This window comes from Malaclemys terrapin, chromosome 7 (genome assembly GCF_027887155.1).
Source record: "Malaclemys terrapin pileata isolate rMalTer1 chromosome 7, rMalTer1.hap1, whole genome shotgun sequence".
In the NCBI taxonomy this organism is placed as follows: Eukaryota; Metazoa; Chordata; order Testudines; family Emydidae; genus Malaclemys; species Malaclemys terrapin.
This window is the reverse complement of record NC_071511.1, coordinates 85,264,448-85,284,054: the sequence shown is the minus strand read 5'-3', so window position 1 is coordinate 85,284,054 and position 19,607 is coordinate 85,264,448. Positions and strand designations below refer to the sequence as shown.

The 19,607-nt window shown below is 42.6% G+C and overlaps 1 protein-coding gene across 2 annotated transcripts in view; it reads right to left on the bottom strand.

Moving 5' to 3' along the window:
- Positions 1 to 3,149, bottom strand: part of LOC128840564 (prosaposin-like) — a 44,862-nt gene extending 41,713 nt beyond the window's left edge. The window contains exon 1 of one of the 2 annotated variants that reach the window (XM_054034738.1): positions 3,041 to 3,149. In XM_054034738.1, coding sequence (XP_053890713.1) covers positions 3,041 to 3,077 — 37 coding nt within the window. In that variant the 5' untranslated portion in view covers positions 3,078 to 3,149. The remainder of the gene's footprint in view (positions 1 to 3,040) is intronic. The other variant, XM_054034737.1, reaches the window with a different exon arrangement.
- Between the last annotated feature and the right edge of the window lie 16,458 nt (positions 3,150 to 19,607).

Below are 19,607 nucleotides of genomic sequence, written 5' to 3'. Positions count from 1 at the left end.
ATTTTCAATACTAAGGAAACTGATTGGAATCTGCATAATTCTTCCATAGAGAAGTAATTAGTGACCATAGCAAGACTCACGTGAGCAAGCACAGACCATTGAGTGGTGTAAGAACAGTATTTATAGAATAAACAGGTCTAACAAAAGTCCTCTGTTGTGCTCAATTGTTTCAAGCAGAGACAGCAGAACCAGGCAGGGCCCCGCCCCACACACACACTCCCACCCCAATTGAAGTATAGGAGGCTGATCTACATTCCCTCCCTCCCAAAAAAATGTTTTCCAGTCCCACAATAGCTCAGAGACCAGTACAGGACCCAGCAATGTTTACACACACACACACACAAGTAGGACCCAGGAAGGGCTGGAGTGGCCAGCAGAGCTTGACTTCAGGCCAGCTGCTGGGGAGCAGGTTGAAACAGCTCTCCTCTCCCCACCTTCCAGCCACTGTAGTCAGACACCCAACCCAGGGGAAGGGCAGGAGCATGCGCAGAGGTGAGGGGAAAGGCACCAGCACCTGGGCACGGGACATCAAGGTACCAAGAAATAGCAATAGGAACTAACAAGCTGCCCCTTCCCAGCCTGTAGCAGCCCCCTCAGACCCCCCACCCACCTACACCCACCCCTTTTATAACCAGATTAATTCACCCTCACGATCATAGTTACCTAAATACCGTACATAAAGTCTGAAACTTTTCTGAAAGCATTTTTCAGAACGCAGTTACATATTAAAACATAAAAAAGCTGTGTCATATAGCAGTGTGACCTGCTGCGGTCTCCTAATCAGTTATTTCTAAACAGCCAAAAAGTCACCTAAACAACAATTTGTGAATGAGTTATGGCTTAAAACCTTCATTGTACTCAAAGGTTAAAAATCCATTTGCTCATTTACAAGTCAGACGCTTCTGGATGTGTGAGGGGACCAATGCCATCAGTTTCTGCAGACTATAGTTTAGAAGAGTTTTTAGCCATTGCTTGCAAAAATACTTTTCCAATCAGGGTGATGCTGTGCTGTTTCCCCCAGTTAGTCTACAGACAACTGCAATATTTCTGCTGCTGTTCAGAGCTTTCCCAAGCTACAGAGTGAGGATTCACGGAGTACTTTCAATTTTCACTTTTACCATTCATAACCCTGTCAGTAGCTATGAAACTGACAAAAATAATCTCATTTTCACTTTGCTAACACTTGGCAAGGCTATGAACAGTAGCAGACAGAGGCATCAGAGCTATTCACTGAGGGGAAAAAAGAACTCTAAGCCACAGGGTAGATTAGAAACACCTCATCATCATCTTCAGCAGAGGCTGACAGGAACAGAGTAATGGACACAGCCATTAGCAGGAGTCTGGGTTGGCAAGTGGAAGAACAAAGAAGGGTTCTTTGCATTTACAGTAAAAAAGAGTTGGTAGGATTTCCAAACTTCAAGTATATCTGCCTCCAGCCAGTAGCATGGAATCCCTGATGAGATACAGTATCCTGATAAGTCTTAACACAATCCCATTTTTCAGTAACTGGTGTGGAGGTTGGCCTCTCCTCATCTGCACTTTGTCCCCAGACAGTGCTCTCCTATTTAGGGTATTTGTTTTTGAATTAGGTATCAGGTTAATTTTTCAAGATATGTTAGTTTTTTGGCGTAGATTTAAGATAGGTCCTTCATAAAGTCATACGATGACCACTACTCCACAATAACTCCCCCAAATCTTTTCTGTGTATTCCTTTCTTCATCTATCACCTTGTCTGTCAACTCCCCAATATTTTGTTTTATTAATACAGACTGCTCCGGGCACAGAACATTTACTTACTTGCTAAGTAAAATACTAAGCCCATAGCACTATGGAAGCACTGAATATCAAACTAAATTGCATCATGGTGAGTATTGCAGTGTCATTAGTACAGTAATAGTAAGGCTCCAGGCAAGATTTATTTTCTCCCGACTCTCCACCCACACCATTCTCTTGAATGCTTTTTCCTTTTCTTCAGGGTTTTGGCAGCCAACAGTGTTTTACAATGCTGTGTCATTTACCGCAAGAGTCAGCATTATCTTTTGAAGTATGTGCCCATAAACTTGATACAAAAAATTTTTGTAGACAAAAAAAAAAACTCTGAACATTTAAGATATAAAGCTAAAGAGTCTAGTGCTCGCTAGAGATAAGGAGTTTAAGGTGTTATGATCATTTGGCAGGCTTGTTTGATTTTTCAGTACTTCCAGAATAAAACATGTATTAATTTTAACAGTCAATACTGTTAGCATTCAACTGACATCTAAAAAATCAAAATTAGTAAGAACACACCAACCTATTGCCCTGGCCACCTATTCAAAATAAGGAGTTGAGTGTAAACAACATGAGCAAAGATATTACAAGAGCTACAGCTATTTTCTTCAGACTGGGAGGGATGCGATCAGTCATTTAATACAACATCCAGTCCCATGGAGACTGCTGAGCTCAGGCCAATACTCACACAGTTAGATGCGTGACACTGACTCTGCCTACTCGCGGCTCTCGCTCCACGGAAGGTCTGATTAGTTAGCGCCCATCTCTGGCGTTTGCGCGGCCATGACCCAGGCTGTATTGGCTGAATCTGACGACGCTCTGAGGACGGTATTTACCTAGTCTCTTTGTGTAGCACCGACTGCACAGAGTGCAAGAGACAGCGCAGACTTTGGCCTGGATCACCCACCTCTGAGCCCTCCCGCGACCCATTCGCACGGCGGCGGGAAGGCTAACTCCCAGACCCTCCCCAGCGGCGGGGAGGGGACCCGGCCCAGCGCTTCCGGGCGCCAGGCCCGGGTGTCTCTGCCCAGCCCCCCACACATACACAGACACCGGCCCCACTGCCCCTGGGCAACTCCCGTTGCTGGAGCCGCTACCCGGCCTCTACCCTATATACAACCGCCCCGCTCCCTCCACCCGCAGGGGCGAGCCCCACCGACTCGGCTAGCCCGGGCACCAAGGAAAGCGGGTTCGCCCCAGCCCAGAGTCTACCCGTGAGCGGCCCCCAGCAGGGCCCCCGCCCAACGCGCGCGCGCGGCCCGGCCCCGCTTACCAGCGGCCAACAAACACGGGAAAAGCAGCAGCTTCATATCTGCGTCTCTGCAATGCGGAGCCGATCAGCTGATCGCAGCCTATATAGGGCCAGCCCGAGCCCCCGTCACTGCGCATGCTCTGCCCACCCTGCTGGGGGGACCACCAGTACGCATGCGCTCATCACTCCACAGCGGACCCCACCCCCCGCAGCGTTTTCACAATTGCGCATGCTCCCTTTCTCCGGGTCTTCTGACGCTAAATCATCTCGCCCTAAGGGCGACGGGGATTAGTGGAGAAGGCGCATGCGTAGGAGGGAGTAGTGTGCGGGGATGGGGGGGGTGCTCAGACACCACGTGACGGGCAAGCTGCGGGTCGCAGGCAGGGGCGGTTGGCTCAGCCCGCGCTGTCCCGTTATCTCTGTGCAGGGACGTGCCCTGGGGCGCCTGCAGGAGGCTGGCTGCGAGCGCCCACCCCCGGATGGCTCCTGTCCGTTGCCGCCTAGCCCTGCAGCCAGCAACGGCCGCCGGCTGGAGGGAGCCGCGCAGGAGCGTTCAAGGGAGGGGCCCCGCCGGGCTGCGTGACCCGGGCTTGCTCCGCAGCCCAGCGCGGTCACCCAACGGCCCTTATGCCAAGCCAGGGGCTGCCCTCCTGCCCCGGGGAAGGAGACCCGAAGAAGAACTGGGGTAGCTGGAAAACAGGCGTTGGTCCAGTAAATGCTATTCATCCCCAGCGTGGCTCTCGGCCTATGTCTGCGCTGCGGCACCCCACACCTCGCCCATGTAGCTGACTCAGGCTAAGGGGCTCTTTCATTGCAGTGTAAACATCAGGGCTCAAGCTGGAGCCTGAGCTCTGGGACCCTCCCTAGAGCCCAGAGTCACATTATCTACTCTGCAATTAAACAGCCCCATAAGCCCAGTCAATTGACAGAAACCAGCCCTGGGTTTTTAATTGCAAGGTTAAGAAGAGGAAGTTTTCTAAGTTTGATTACCACTACCTGTCAGGACTTCTTTGTCAGGGTCGTTATAGTTGATCATGCTTGACTATAGGTTTCAATATGTACTAATGTGGCCTCCCATGCCAGTATCCAAGTGCCTCCTACAGAAATATACAACTATAAGCCTCTCTCTTCACTCCATGAAGAAAGACAGAAGAGGGGTTGTTTTGTTCCAGATATGCACAAGACCAAGTAGTGAGCTGCTTATGAGAAAGGTAAATCAAAGATCAATTCAGCGCTTGGTTCTGAACAGTCAGAGGTCATGCTCATTCTTACCTCTTTCATGGGCTGGCTCCTTTGAAAGTTCTGCCTCCCTCCTGCCCTTATAAATCTCTACCTATTAGTCATCAGTTTCATTGTGTTAGCAGCATATAACTGCCATGGGAGTATAGGCAGGCAGGCAGGCAACCTTGTAGAGGCTCTGAATATTAAACAGAACCCTTGAAAAACATCTCAGCAAAATCATGTTGGCCCTCTTTTTTGCCCCATCCCCAAATACAGTGGCTTCAAAATAGAGATTTAAAAAAAAAAAATATTGGATTTTGTGTGTCTTCTCATTCTTGAGCCTAAGGCTATGTTTTCAACCTTTACTCTGCAACTTTTTAAAACAAAACTGACCTGAGATTTAAACACATTTAGTGGGAGAGGTTTAAGAAGAAATAAACTACTTTCAATAAAAAATAACCACTAAAGGTAGTAGTACTGTAGTTCCAGGGGAAGCCAATATGCAGAGCAGAAGGTCAACGTGTTTACAGCAGCTCATGTTGCTGAGCAAGCAAGCAGGTGCTGTACCAGCTCATGCTTCCTTAGGCTGCCTGGCTTCATTCCCGGATATGGGAGTTGCAGTTATTGGGCATGGAGGTCAAAATTGTGGATCACTGTTGCTAGTTCTAAGTCTTCTGGCCCAGTGCAAGTGGAAATGAGCCACATTCAGGAGCCTGAGGCGATTAAATTACTATGAATAGGAAGATGCCTGAAGGGGTAGCTTTGGAGGAGTCAAGTTTTTCAAACTGCTTCCCTTTCCCCACAAGTATCGCTTCTCTCTTGTATGGGTTCAACTTCAACCACATGCTCCTCATCCAGGCACTGATCTTTTCTGTGTATTAGAAGTAGAAAAAGTTATTTACATCTTTTATATCAGATGTAGAGCTGTGTATTACCTACACATTGCTGACAACTCAGCCTATTTAACCAACTTATACAAGGGCTTCACATAGATAAGGGACAGCTGAGAACCACAACCACCTGCAAGGGCAGTGGGATCATAGGATGGTGTCCTAAGCACTGCTGCATTGATTTTAGAAGTGGTCAAGGGGTGGTGGTTCTGCTTAACTAGTTCTTCCACTCCTAGGTTACTTGGTTTGATAGAGTTTGCTCCCACACAATTTGGGAATTTGTTTGAATCCATTTGTGTGGGGTGAATAATGGTGATGGTTCATGGTCTGAGTAGGAGAGGGAGTAATTTGTGTGTTTTGTATAGCTATATCCAATCCCAGAACCCAGTGGCGAGGACTAGAGTCTTCTAAGGAAAAACCTAAAAAGGAGGAAAGATTAGCTAAGATTTTAGGTAGCTGAAGAAAAGGCATTAATTTTCTTGGGAGACTTTACTGTCCAGACTATCAGCCATGTACATATTATCATCATGGACACCATCTTAGATCCTCTTGGAAGCCTTTTGTATGGGGAAATTTGTAGATTAATAGGATAGCTAGGTTAGTCTTATTTTGATTCACAGTATTAAATGGATGTGTTTGAAGGATTTTGTTTTGCTAGAGCCTCTCTAGCTTTTGACCTCACATACAATACAAATTGTAAGTGTTGGCAAAGTCTGCAGGGGTTTTCCTGCTCAAATCAGCTGAATTTTTGCTGTGTTTTGCTCTGAGGTTTCAGAGGAAGCAGTGTGAGTTTTGTTTAATTATACAAAACCAAAACAAAAGGTATAAAGTAAAAAGCAACACAAACACATGTATGCCTAATGTCCTCAAACTAAAAATCCTGCATTCTCTCAAACTGTTCCATCTCTCCCTCCCCTGACTCCATAGTATTGGGAGACACAAGGATCACCATATTTGTCAGTTTGTTCAGGTGAATTACCTCTGGTTCTGAACCACATTTATGGAACCCCCCAGCCCACACCACAGGAATATACTGTTATCAGCTAATGAGCAGAGATAAAAGTATGTATCATGTCATTAAGCACCTCTGTTGAACACTCAAAAGAATATCTAGTAGTCAAAGCGTACCTTATTTTCAAGAACTTTCCCTTCATATGAATAAAATATATTTGTCACCATTGCATTAGATTATTAGCTGGATATTCCTGATTAAAGTGTTGGGGTCACTAGGCATAGTTACCAGGTAACTCGGGGGAGTGAAGGGCCATAAGTGCCGATGAAACTGCTGCGCTCTGGATCTAAGTGAACCACAGTGACTCCATCTTGTGAACTTTCACCTACTTCAATGCTAACTGCTTACATGCTGAAGCAGGAATGTAAGGGCCAGCTTTTCTAGCAGACAGCTGTAGTTTTGCTCACAAACACAGTAGAGATAAGGAAGGGGAAGGGAGAAGCCTCTACGTCTTAGCCTGCGAAAGCCGAAGATAGCAGACTAATGGGAATTTTTCTAACTGTAACTGCTTGAGGAGGGAGGGGAAGGAGGGGTAGGGGGAAAAGTAACAGAACAAAAGCTTACAGAAACTGCTTGGAATATAAAAGGGACACTTGCTTATATGTGCTGCGCTTGATTTGAGACATGCTGGTCTCCTAGTGCCTATTCAGAGCTCTTGAATAAAGTTGGTTTGTTTCTCCACCCCGGTGTGATTATTGGTGCAAAGCACACCGGGCAACGAACCCCGCTGTTGCCCCCTCGGGCCCTTTAAGCCGGCAACACAAGGATAAGCAGAAAAATGGTTAACATTATTTAAGTTGTGAGTTTAAAATACACTTGAAGAGTTAACCCTTGGGACAAACAGAAAAGTAAATTTCCTATTTATGTTTCATTTTGTCTGGATACAGACCAGGGTGGATAAAAATACATAATATTTTTTATTTAAATCTTATTTTGTTACATTTTTCTGTTGAAATGAAATCTGAATTTAATCCAAAATAGGTTAAAAGCCCAAACTTATTATAGTCCTAACATTTAAGTAAAAAAAAAAAAAATGCTGACTCCATAAGCCTCTATCAAAATCTTTGAGTTAAAGTTGGCTTTTCTATATAAAGATGTTTTCCCCATGATTCTAACTTTTGAGGTCAAGCTTTATAAATATGGCACAATAAATCAGCCTAAGTAATTTAGGAGAGTATCATTTCCAAGAGACTAAGGTGAGTAAGAACTTAAGCACCAGTCACTTTCATTTAGGCATATTTGAAAATTTTCCCAGGATGACCTAAAATAATCAATTTAATTCACAACTACAGTTAAAGGAACTGTGGGATTAATAAGACAATTGTAAATGTGAAATGTGTTTTGATAAGAAGTTTGTGTCCCAAACATTTAAGGTTGTTTTGTTTAACAAAAATAAATTTTATATGGTGGTGTGTAATTAAATTCCAGTTACTATCCTAATGCAGATTGACAGTAATTCATGAGCAAAATGTTATCTACTTAAGCAATATCATTCACCATTTTCTAACTTTCTAATAGTGTACAATTAAGAATCTGAAAATATTAAGCTATATAATTGCTTAAATAAATGTATATAGTTATAGTGTACCCTCCTACATATCAAAAAGACATGTACAAAATCTAATATAAAGTCTCTTTGTTAATCAACATGTTTTAATATTTGTATCAACCAATGAGAATGCACCTTTCTTTAGAAAATAGGGTAAATTAATATGGAAAAGGTGATTAAAAATCCATTTAAATTGAGGCTTTCCACTTGCTGATTTAAAATCAATCCACCCTGAAGCAGACTCACAAGGTCAACACTACATATGTTTGCATTGTGAAAGTTCTCTTCAGCTAGTGTCTATTCTAATCAAGGAAACCCTTGTAGGGATAACAGTTGCAGAAATAGGTGGCTGCCTTGCTTGTCTTTGCAAGATATAGCAAGTCCACAAAGCAACTCTAGTTTTGACAAAAAAACAATTTGCTGAGTCCACATACAACTCCACTTACAATTGTTAAGAAAGAAGAAGCACATTATCTTCCATTGTGTTCACCTGTTGCTGGAAACAGACTCCAGGAATTCAATAGGTGTTGCTGAGAGCAGGAGCTTTTAGATGCTTTCTACAATGTGAGTTATATCTCACTGAACATGTGCAATCACATATTTGTAAATTCTTGTCTACAAAGGGGCAAAACCATTGCAGACTGCATAGATTTAGCCAGACTAAACAAAAGACCTCCACCTTGGCATTACAGCCCTCTAACAGCTGATATAAAATTATTCTACTTAACTGCCAGGGGGCAAATTTGTCATGTACAAATGGAAGATATACAGCACAGCTATACGTTGTCTTAACTCAGGAAGTTCCTTCAAGAGGAAATGTAGCCAAACTCCAAACCTGGAGACAATGGACCTTTCTATGCCTGCGTCCTGTAGATAACTGCTTGGTTTGCAAAATAAGCAAGGAGGAGGGGGCAAGTAGATGAACAATAAGGGGTCATAAGAGGGGCAGATACATATAGCTTGCTAATTATGTATGGTAATGATAGCAAATTTTGGCCAAACATAGAGCGATAGATTATCATAAGCAACTGCATATAATGCTTTGGTGTAAGTGTTTTCTTTGTTCTTGCTGAGTTATGAGCTCGAACCCAATTGCAATTGAAATAAACGGATCGCCCCTCCCGGGGCTCCTTGCTTAATTAGCTGTGTCCATCTCTCCTTATTCCTCAGCTGGAACGGACAGAAATTTCTTTGACACAGCCAATGCTTCTAAAAGGCCAAGGACAGCTGATGTGTGTGGACACACTGTGGTATATAGATGTTGCTGATTAAAATACCTTGAACTTGCAATTTGTTACAAAGCCATTTTCCCCAGCTATACAGAAAAGAGAAGAAAAAGAGGTTTGGGGTCAGAATTTGAAGGAAGACAGTGCTTGGAACACAGGAAGTAGCAAGATATTCTAGGAGGCAACCTGAGAAATGGTACAAAGCCAACAGTATGGTAAGTGTATGTGGCGTTTACTATACTTGCTGCTTTTGGAATCTAAAAATATCTTGTTCCCCATTGTACATCAGGACAGAGCTACCCAGTGCTGTTCTACAATTTCATAGTCCAGGGTCAGCAATAAGAATGACATGACTAATGACAGCGAAGAAGACTTCGAACTGTGCCAATCTGAGCAAATTTCTTCCCCTCCTGCATTCCTTTAAAAAAAAAAAAAAGTCATCAGGAGATATCTGTGCTATTGTCCTTCTCTGTCTTGCAGCTATTCTGGACTTGTTGCTTTATTTTTTATTTATTTTAAAATAAAATAAAACCAGAACTGTCTTCCAAAGCCTAGCAATGTCCCTTTATCACCCTTACAGGAACATTAACAAACATCAGGTTCCATTATGTAAGCTGCCTTATCTATTACCTAAAATCACAAACATGTATCCAGCCAGCCTTACAAACAACATACACACAAATCAAAAGTATGTTCTTCAGATATTCTCCAACTTGAAACTAAGTTGTGCTTTAGTTTGTTTAATTAAGTTTATTGGTCAGATAATGCTTCATGAAAGTGACTCTATGGTTTGACTCAACGCACACAGGTTTTGGAGCAGATATCTAGATAATTGCTCTGTACCCATCACTGAAGTATGGTACCTGAGCCCTTACCAATTTATCAAACTAGCCATACAGTGATCTTCGGTGCCACTGAGGACAGCCCGAGGGCTTGTCCTCACAGGGAAAAGTTCAGCAACGCACTTCTGAAGCATCAGTTACCCTCTTGAGCCACAAAGAATTCTCTCCCTCCTGGCCTTTCTTTCACATCCCTCAAATATAAGGGCATGCTTTGATCTCTCTGACTTGAGGACAGACTTGCAGATCGTGGAATGCTGTCCACAGGACATTCCCTCTTCCAAATAAGCAGCAAAATAACATTCTCAACTAGTCTTTAGAGAGGAGATGCAAGTGCAACACCTCACAGGCTCAGAAGCCTTGCAGCAAAACAGGAAGAGCCCTTGTTTTGATCCAAAGCTCCTTTTCCAGCTGTAGGCTGCTGGATGAGTGTCAAGGGAGTCCCCAGTTTGGAACATGACTCATTCTCATGGGACGAATTCAGCAGCACAGCTTCTAATGTAATTTCCTACCTAGACTGACAGATCCAATACAAGAGATCCCAGCTGGCATGAGTATGCTCTCTGCTGAGACTTCATGTGCTGCCTAGGGCACACAAATTGCCTTTGCTGCCTCCTCAAACGCCTCCTGGTGATCTCATATATTTGCATATGCAGCATACATGAGACAGCAATTTGGAAACCCTGGGAACACATCCAAGGACCCTTGTAGCCTCAGGTTTTGCAGCCTGCCTGAACAAGCTCTATGCTGTAAGCACTTTAAAAAGCACCTTCACTTAGTGTTAGAAAAGCCAGTCTCCATTGCATTAACAACTAAGTGTTCTGTGGTGACCGCACTGAGCCTGTGGGGGAGAGCATGAAAGAACTGCAAAACTAGAAGCTGATGCTTCAGAAGCATTTGAGGCTTTTTCTAAGAAGGGAAGTAAGATTTCCCCTTTTTACAGATGGGGAAACAGAGGCAAGGTGAAGGGGCTTACCCACTCTCATGTATCTAGTCAATGGGAGAGCCTGTAACAGAATAGAGGTCTCTACTCCCGACCAAGTGCCCTGTCCTTTGTCATTATGCACAAACAAGAAATAAAGATTTAACAACTGGAAAGGTCACCATTAATGCAGAACCATTCTAGTACTGAACTTTCAAACATGAGTTAACAATATCAAAGCAAAGATGCCAAACTAGCAATATTTTCATCTCCAGTCACTCAGATTTGACAACTGATGTCAGAATAGTTGAGTTTTACATGCTACCTAGAGGGTAGTAATAGTGTAAGCAAAGTGCTGGATGAATCCTATTCCAGCTCAAAGTATTTGGCTGGATAAGCAAGAGGAAGATAGCCTGGAACCAATACACCCTTGACAGGTTCAGGAGCATGTTGTACAAAGTTTTCCCCTTTTTGAATCCTGCATTTTAGCAACCAGATTGTGTTTGCAAGGAAAAGAAGTCTTGAGAACAAGCCTCAATGATTGGCTCTTAACCAACCCTTAAAGATGATCTGCAGAGGGAAAAAAAATGTTTCTGCTTGTCATTGCCTATTTGTGATCTATAAAGACAACTGCGTTTTTTTCATTACAAGTTTAAATTTGTTTATCCTGGGAGATCTTATGGATGACTGGACAGGTAGTGGTACTGTGACATCACAGTGCCAAAGAAGTGAAGCCTGAGCAATTGAGGGAAGGGATTTTTATTAATACTGTTTATCCTTAGTTTTGTTCATACAATTGGAAGAAAAATTCTTTTCCCTGAAGGAGTCAGCACTCCCGCCTCTTCAGTCAGGGGTTAAGGAAACTCCCAGTACATACTGAGGGCTAGGCTACACTAGCAACGCTAAAGTGCTGCCGCGGCAGCACTTTAATGTGCCTTGTGTGGTTGTGGCGCAGCGCTGGACAAGAGCTACCAGTGCTCTAAACAAACCCACCTCAACGAGGGGCATAGCTTCCAGCGCTGCAACTCGCTGCGCTCAGGGGGTGTTTTTTCACCCCCCTGAGCCAGAAAGTTGCAGCACTGTTAATTGCCAGGGTAGACAAGCCCTTAGTCATCCAAGTCCTCTGTCAAGTCTTCCCCTTTATCATTCTTGAAATTTCTAAGGTGAAATACAAGCAGAAAAAATAACCTTAAAACCCACCAGCTTTCAGGCCTTCACAGTAGATCATTTAAAAAGCAGAAGATGGCACAGGACTAATTTTCCTCATTGCAAGCCACTTTTAAAGCAGCCAACACTGTTAGATTGAAGCTCAGCCTGAATTTCTGGAGTGGCCAACATACAATGGAACAGCACTGCTGCATTCCAGGCTCCTACAAACAGCTGATTTTCAGTACATGCCTTTATCACAGCCATATTATCTCTGTAGATAAGGTGTAATTTGGGCTAGGTCTACACTTAAAATGCCACAGTGGCACAGCTCCTTTAAATGTAGGCATTAACTCTAGTGACATGAGATGTTCATCACTGTAGTTAATCCACCTCTCAGAGAAGCAATACCTAGGTCAAAAGAAGAATTCTTCCATCAACCTAGCACTGTCTACACTGGGGGCCAGGTCAGTTTAGCTACATCTCTCAGCAGTGTGGATTTTTTCACATCCTTAAGAGAGATTGCTATGCTGATGTAACTTTTCAGTTTAGACCAGCCCGTAGTTTAAGCCATCTCAGTGTCTTTTGTAACCAAGGTAGGTCCTATGAACAGAAGCACCACAGCCACGTCAGCTGAAACTGTATATAAAATCTATTTTTTTTTAAAGGTCATTTTTTCAAATGGCTGTTTTTGCAGTGCAGCAGGGCTCCTTCACTTTCAAAAGGAACTGTCTGCTAGTTACATTTCTGCTTGGCCTGGCCTTTCGTCATTCTTTGATGAGGGTTCGATAGCAAGATAACAATAGCAAAAAGTACTGTATTACTTAATCAATATCTCAGGACATGGAGTACATTAAAGGGCCCTTAATGCATACCACAGATGTGTTTTGAGGCACAGGGCCAAAACTGAATGAGCTTGTAACTGCCCCAGAAAGGTATTAATGGAGTATTAACATGCGGCCCAGAGAACATTGTGTCTAACAGAACATGTGTCTTTTGTATTTAAAAAGAAGTTTTACAAATGAAATTAAAAAGAGAGTCAGTCCTGCAGTCTTTCCCCATTCCCATTAATTCCCATGGGAATTTCAAGAGAGTAAAGCCTGCACAATCTGGTGGGGGAGGGGGAGGAAGGAGGGTATATGTACTTCTTTCACTACACTGTTCTGCTCTGGGGGGTGGGAGGGGAAGTTCATAGCTGAAAGGCAGCAGGAAACAACAGAAGAGAGAAATTAAAAGCCTTTTCTGTGGCATGTGTGTTTGTTTGGTGGAAATCTAGTGGAAAGTTCTCTATGCAGGAAAACTTCATTCTTCCTGAAAGCCTTGTAGTCATTCTTTGGATGAGTAGGGCTGCAGGGGTCTCTCTCCAGAGATAATTAATAATGCTCCTGGATCAGTGCAGAGCAGTTTATTTGAGGCACTCCCAATCTCCAGGGGATTTGTCCCATGATGTATTTCACCTTGAAGGAAATCTGTTTTAAAGACAAGTTGCTTTAGCTCCACGGCTTTATCTCCCCAGTGGATGAAAGACTGAATCTTGGATTTTTGTGTGACAGAGCAGAGGGTTAACCACAATCAACAGCCCAATATTCTCCACCCCTTTGTTCCTCCTCCTCCTTGTAAAAGTGCATCAGACATACAAGGTTTTTTTTATTTTTAATTGTAACTGCTGCTGTCACCTTTTACAGCCCTCCTCTGGCACTGCCCTCATTTACAGCTTTTGACGATGTATGTATGAGCTGCCACAGCACTGCTTTGCACTATCAGTACTGCCAAACCCAGCTTTCAAAAATTGAGAGTCAGACACAGCCTCCTACCTCAATTAAAAATACATTTTAGGTTTTTATTTTCCTCCTGGTGTGTGAGTCTTTTGGGGTTATGTTGTTGCATGTGTCTCAAAGCTTGACAATTTAGGCTAGAAACTCACTTTTTAAAATAATGAAAATGAAGTTAAATTTACAAAAGACTTTCACCTGACTCCAGCTAGTGAGGCTTTACAAAAAAATACCACAACAAATATTGGAAGATTTGCAATAAACATCAAAAAAGAATTGGCAACACTGCTGGAAAAAGCTATGATCAGTAGTGTCTTTACCAAGACCGTATAAAGGACAGAAGCTAACACTGCTTTCCCTTCATCCATGTGATTTGCCACCCCAGCAGAAACCTTTGCTTTCTGCTTCCCCATGGGTAAGAAATTCTGCTATGAAAAGGATGATCCCCAAACCAGGTGACCTGACAGAGCCTAATTCCTATGTCTATAGTAGTACATTTGTTGATAGAACTTATGTTGCTCAGGGCAGGAACCCTGAGTGACATAGTTTTGCCAGCATAAGTGGTAGTGGGCACAGTGTTATGTCAGTAGGAGAGCTTCTCCTGCTGACATAGCTACTGCAACTTGTTGGGGGTGGTTTAATTATGCCAGCAGGAGAGCTCTCTCCTGCCTTCATAGAGTGGCTACATGGGAGACCTTATAGCAGCACACCTGCATCGGTACAGTCTCTTGGTTTTATACTAAACAGCTCCCCTGTATCCCTAAAACAAAAGAGCAAAATAACCAAACAAGTATAGAGAATTGAGCTGGTTTGCAGGGATAGGACAAGTTAATCATATGATCTGAGATTTTAAAAATAAGAGGTCCTAATGAAGGAGTGGGAGGTCAAACAAATTCCTTTTTGGCTCCTAGACTGTTGTGAAATCTGCAATCAATTAGGTCAGGGTTAAGCAAAGATGTAAGCAAGAGTTATTCAGAAAAGCAATGCCACGCCATCAAACCATACTCAAACATTGTAAATCAAAGACTTTGATCCAGATAACAATGTCCACTGGAGCCTATGAGAATAAATTGATTTCTAATGGCCAAAACTCTGACATGAGTCAGACTGAAGCAAAGCTACATGGGTAAAATGGAAGAACTGATGAGTCTAGATACTCACCGCAAACTTTAACATTTTCTTGCTGATAATTATTTCTCTGTGTCACATGACAGAATACACACTGCCGTGATCTATGCCTTAAGGGTCTGAGGAGTCAAGCTCAGCATTTCTGTAGGAAAGTCTAAAAATACAGATTTGTCAGAAGCCAAGATTGTCACAATTGAATCTGGATTTTTAGGCCAGAGAACTCAACCCCCAAATTCTTCTGGAATTGGGGCAGAGCTCAAATAAGTCTATCTGCTTTGTGTTTCACCTTCAAGAAAATCCATTTTAAAAACAAGTAGCACCACACAACATTATGGGTTTTCCCGCCTAAATCTGCAACATAGAAACATCCCATCAGGTTGGTTTTCAATTTTCAGTTCTGCAGTGCAAAAACAAAAAGTTAAAATCAGGAAGAAAATTGCTCCGTTTTTGCACCACAAATAAGGAAGCCAGACAGTTATAATTCAATACCCTTCTGTTTGCATTTCATATGAGAAAGTCCAAAAATACAGCAGCTGAACGTGCAATAGCAGGAAAGTCATATACATTCTGCAAGCCAAGTCCTTAGTATGTAGATTTACAATTTAACCAATGTTGGTATTCAGCCGACAGAATTCAAAGGGGTCTTTTTTAATTTAGTCTGACAGTGACCCAGGAGAGGTACCAGGCACCTTCTTATATTAAAACCATCAGACTTGATACTGACCCAATATAGAGTCATGCCAGCAATGCAAGTGTTATGGCTGATGAGATGAGACAATACTATCCTAAGATCTTCTTTTCAATAGCTGTAGTAACTTTCCTATGAGATGTTCTGTGAAGAGATGAAGGATGAAAAAACTGTCCCAAAATGTTAATGTATGTAGAGAATATTGATGGTTAAGTTATATAAATATAAATAAAAATCAGATCTGAGAAAACTCATCATTCACCACCAATGAAACATTAGTTTATACTCAGTAAATATTTAGGTATTAACCACCAGGAAAGAATATCAGAAAGGAAACCTGAAAGCTCTGTTTGTCTGTCCCTGTACCAGGGACAGAGAAGTGTAGAGAGTCACACTGCCAGCTACAGACACTGTGGTCCCACCCCAACAAAGCCTTTTGCAGGATAAAGGCCTAAAACAGAAACAGATAAACACAAGAAGTTGCAACTTGAAGAATCACAAATATTAATCATCGCAATAAAACACTACATTTTTCTATCTGATCATCCGGATGCATCAAGCCAAAGTTGCTGTTAATGCAACTATATTGAGATTAAAATGGCCCAGTATTTCAAATCAGATTGGTACCAAAGAAGTGGAAAACAGAGCACTCTCTGTCATTGACCTGTTTGTTGCACTGAATCTACTCTGTAAATCTTCTCCCAGTCTGTACCTTGTATTGTCCAGCTCCAAATGCGCTCGCTCTCTCTCTCTCTCTCTCTCTCTCTCTCTCCATATGCTTGATTAGATAAGGTGCAGCAGAGCCTTGATCCTTCCTCATTACCAGATCTGCAGGTGTGGGTTAATGAGCGATTTAGGGAAACACTTTTCCATATAAACAAACGTTATTGGGCTTAGCCTCTCCTGTTTAGTGGGCACCCTCAAAATCAAAATGCAAGTGTATTCTGCCCTGATTTGGTTGTCCTGACACTTTATTGCACTCAGAAAGTTCCTTGGAATATTTCACCAATTTTAAATGCATCAGATTCTACAGACATTTATAGATTTCCTCCCCCCCCCCCCCATGCTCCATTTTATTTATTTTGTGTGTGTGATTAATGTTCATAAAGACAGTAAAAAGTACAAAAAGTAAATTTACAGCTTGTATACATCTCTAATAAAATTACAGTTTTACAACTTGTCAAAGCTGCAAGACCAGACAATACTACATACACATAACATACTAGGGTGAGGATAACCAATAAAGCAAAACCTACATGAATAGGGAGAGGAGGAGGGAAAAAGAGGAGGAGTTAGGTGGAATAGAAGTCTGGTATTCTTTGAGCCACCTCAACATTTTGTATCCAAGTGTATCTAGAAATGGGGACTAAATTTCTTGAAATTGCTGTCTAAGGCAATAAGCTAGTCTTTCTTTGGCTGCTAACTCAAACAGCTCTGAATACCACTGCTCTATTCTGGAGATAAACCAACCCTTCTCCCACCACCACTAGTGATCTTTTCAAAAAAAAAAAAAAAAGCTTCCCCCACCACTACTTAGTGATCATTGCAGCCCTCAAAAAACAAAGTCTTTGTGGCAGAGTTAAACTCAGTTTAGCAGGTAAATAACCTAGGATATAATTTCTGGCTGATGTTTGGCTGCTGAGGCTGAACACTGTTTTAATTAAAAAGAACAGGAGTACTTGTGGCACCTTAGAGACTAACAAATTTATTAGAGCATAAGCTTTCGTGGACTACAGCCCACTTCTTCGGATGCATATAGAGTCAATCAAGTACTCCTGTTCTTTTTGCGGATACAGACTAACACGCCTGCTACTCTGAAAACTGTTTTAATTCTTATGCCCACCCTTTCCACTGCTGCCTGACCATTGGCCAGTCTCATAGCATACACATCAGGGTACCTTTTTCTTTGTTGCAAGGCCAACAAACTTCAGAGAGTAATGCCTAGCTTTTGTGCAACCTCTGTGGCATCCAATGCATTTTGAATACAATCTTTTGGTGTATCAAGTGGAGCCTGAGATCCAGAAAAGAATTTTTAACATTATGGAATATGCTCTGCCACTGGGATTCTATTAGGGACTGTGATGAACTCCAAACTAATGGTGCTCTTCTTCATTAGCAAAGTATACATAATGGACATAGGCCTGCAGAGTTTATGAAACATTTCTAAGGTGACCAATAGTTCTGGGACCTTTGGCATTCCTAGGGAATCCAGACTAAACTGATACGTTAGCTTAGCAATGTCTTAGTTGTTAAGTACTGCTACTCTGCTCAGGATGGCAGGTCATAACATTGCTTTGGTGTTAGAAAAGGGACCAAGTTCTCCCAAATTACAGGTTTGTTCCCAATTTGCAAGTCTGAGTTGCTCCAAATAGGTGCTTGTGCATGACAATAAGGATGGAATTGGTACCTTTTAGCTAGGATAACTCAGACTCTTCACACAAAAAGGTCAGGGATTGGACACCTGAGCTTCCAAGCTCCTTGCCAGGGAGCAGAAAGCCTGGCAGTGCTGGAAACCCTGGGAGGCCCAATTGGAGCAGGGTTGCCCCCAATTCTAAGAGACTGCCTCAGCTGCCCCTGGGGAGTTGGGGGCAGCCAGCTGCTCCATTTTGGTGGGGGGGGAGGGAGTTCAAACTGGAACAGTTCAATTTTTCCAAAATGACAAAATTTGGAGTTTCCTTTCTGTGAGAAATTTGTTTCATTTTTTTTGCCTGCAGGCCACCTCCCTTGTCCCAAGCCAAGGATGTTGGCCCAGCATTGCCTGACGTAATGTTTTAATGGCATTGTCTTTTAAGTACTGGGTTACCTAAAGCCAGTGCCTGTCTTCCAGCACTGGAGTGCTGCAAACCTAAGAACCTTGCTGCAACATTTAGGTCCTGCAGTGCTTGCTTCCCTGTCTGCAGGGCTTTGGACGTAGCATGCTAGAGACAACTGCACCCATAGTTCATGATTCTGGCTTGAAGATTGTAGCCATGTGCCTCATTAGGACTATACGGGTTGTATCTGAAGTAGGGACCATGTTTTAGGCACTCTTCTGCCCCGTATGAGGAATGGAGCATCACAGAAAAGCAACAAAAAATATCCTTGTGTACTGTCTATTGCTGAACTGTGCTCCTGGCTGCCAGCCCAACTCCCATTAAAAGAAATAGGAAAACTCAGACTGATGTTAATGACAGTTGGAGCAGGTCTCTGGTCACACACAACTCCACTGAAGAGATCTTCAGAATCAAAGATATTTGTGTATTTGACAAACTGAGGGCACACGCAGTCAATATATGAAAAAATATCTTGGTTCTTCTAGCTTTGCCCACTGACCCAGATGGCATCTGGGGCATCAAGGGACATATTATCCAGGTTGATTTATCCTAACCTTTACAAATACAGTTCTTCATATTTTCTGTGTTAAAAGACTACAGCAGGGAAAGGTCACAGAGAAAAAGCAAGTTGTGTAAGAGGCACTGCCTTTGCCCTTCTGTTCTTGCATAGTTTCTGATTTTTCTTCTCAGCTGTGGTTTGAGGAATGTGTATTGTGAAAGAAGAAAAAGTCTTGCAGTGACTTTATTTTCCTGCAGCAGCCTTAAAGAAGCAGAAATGAAAACGGAACAGAAACTCTATTACTGAGTTATTTCAAGAGCATACATGTGAGTGTGTGGGTGTGTGTACAGCTAGGAGAGGACAATTTGCAAGGTTCGTTAGAGACACGGTTAGTGTTGATCGCACATATTGAACCTATCCTACCCTAAAATGTACATTTAAAAAAAAAAAAAAAAAAGCAAAACTTGCTGAAAAATATCAACTGAAAATCTTGCTGATGAGCTGGAGATGATGGGATTTGTTGGGATTGCAGATATGGATGACAATCAGCAAGGCATGCAAGAAAAATAATAACCAGAGACTGGATATAGAATATCCCAGCCCGATTGCACTGTGGACAGCAGATATTATTTACTTGTTTCATACACTGAAGAGAGGGAAGCTGCCCTGAACAAGTGTCCTGGTGAAAATACTGTCTTTTTGTATGAGACATAAAATCAAGGCCCTGACAACTCAAGGTAATCAAGCATCCCACTGAGCTTTTCACAATAGTGTGGGTTTTAGCCCTGAACTGTGGCACATATATTATCTGCACCTTTGACCCCCCTCTCAGTTTGTATGAGTGCAAGTCCCTCCAAGTGACTGGCCTCCTGCCTTCACCTCT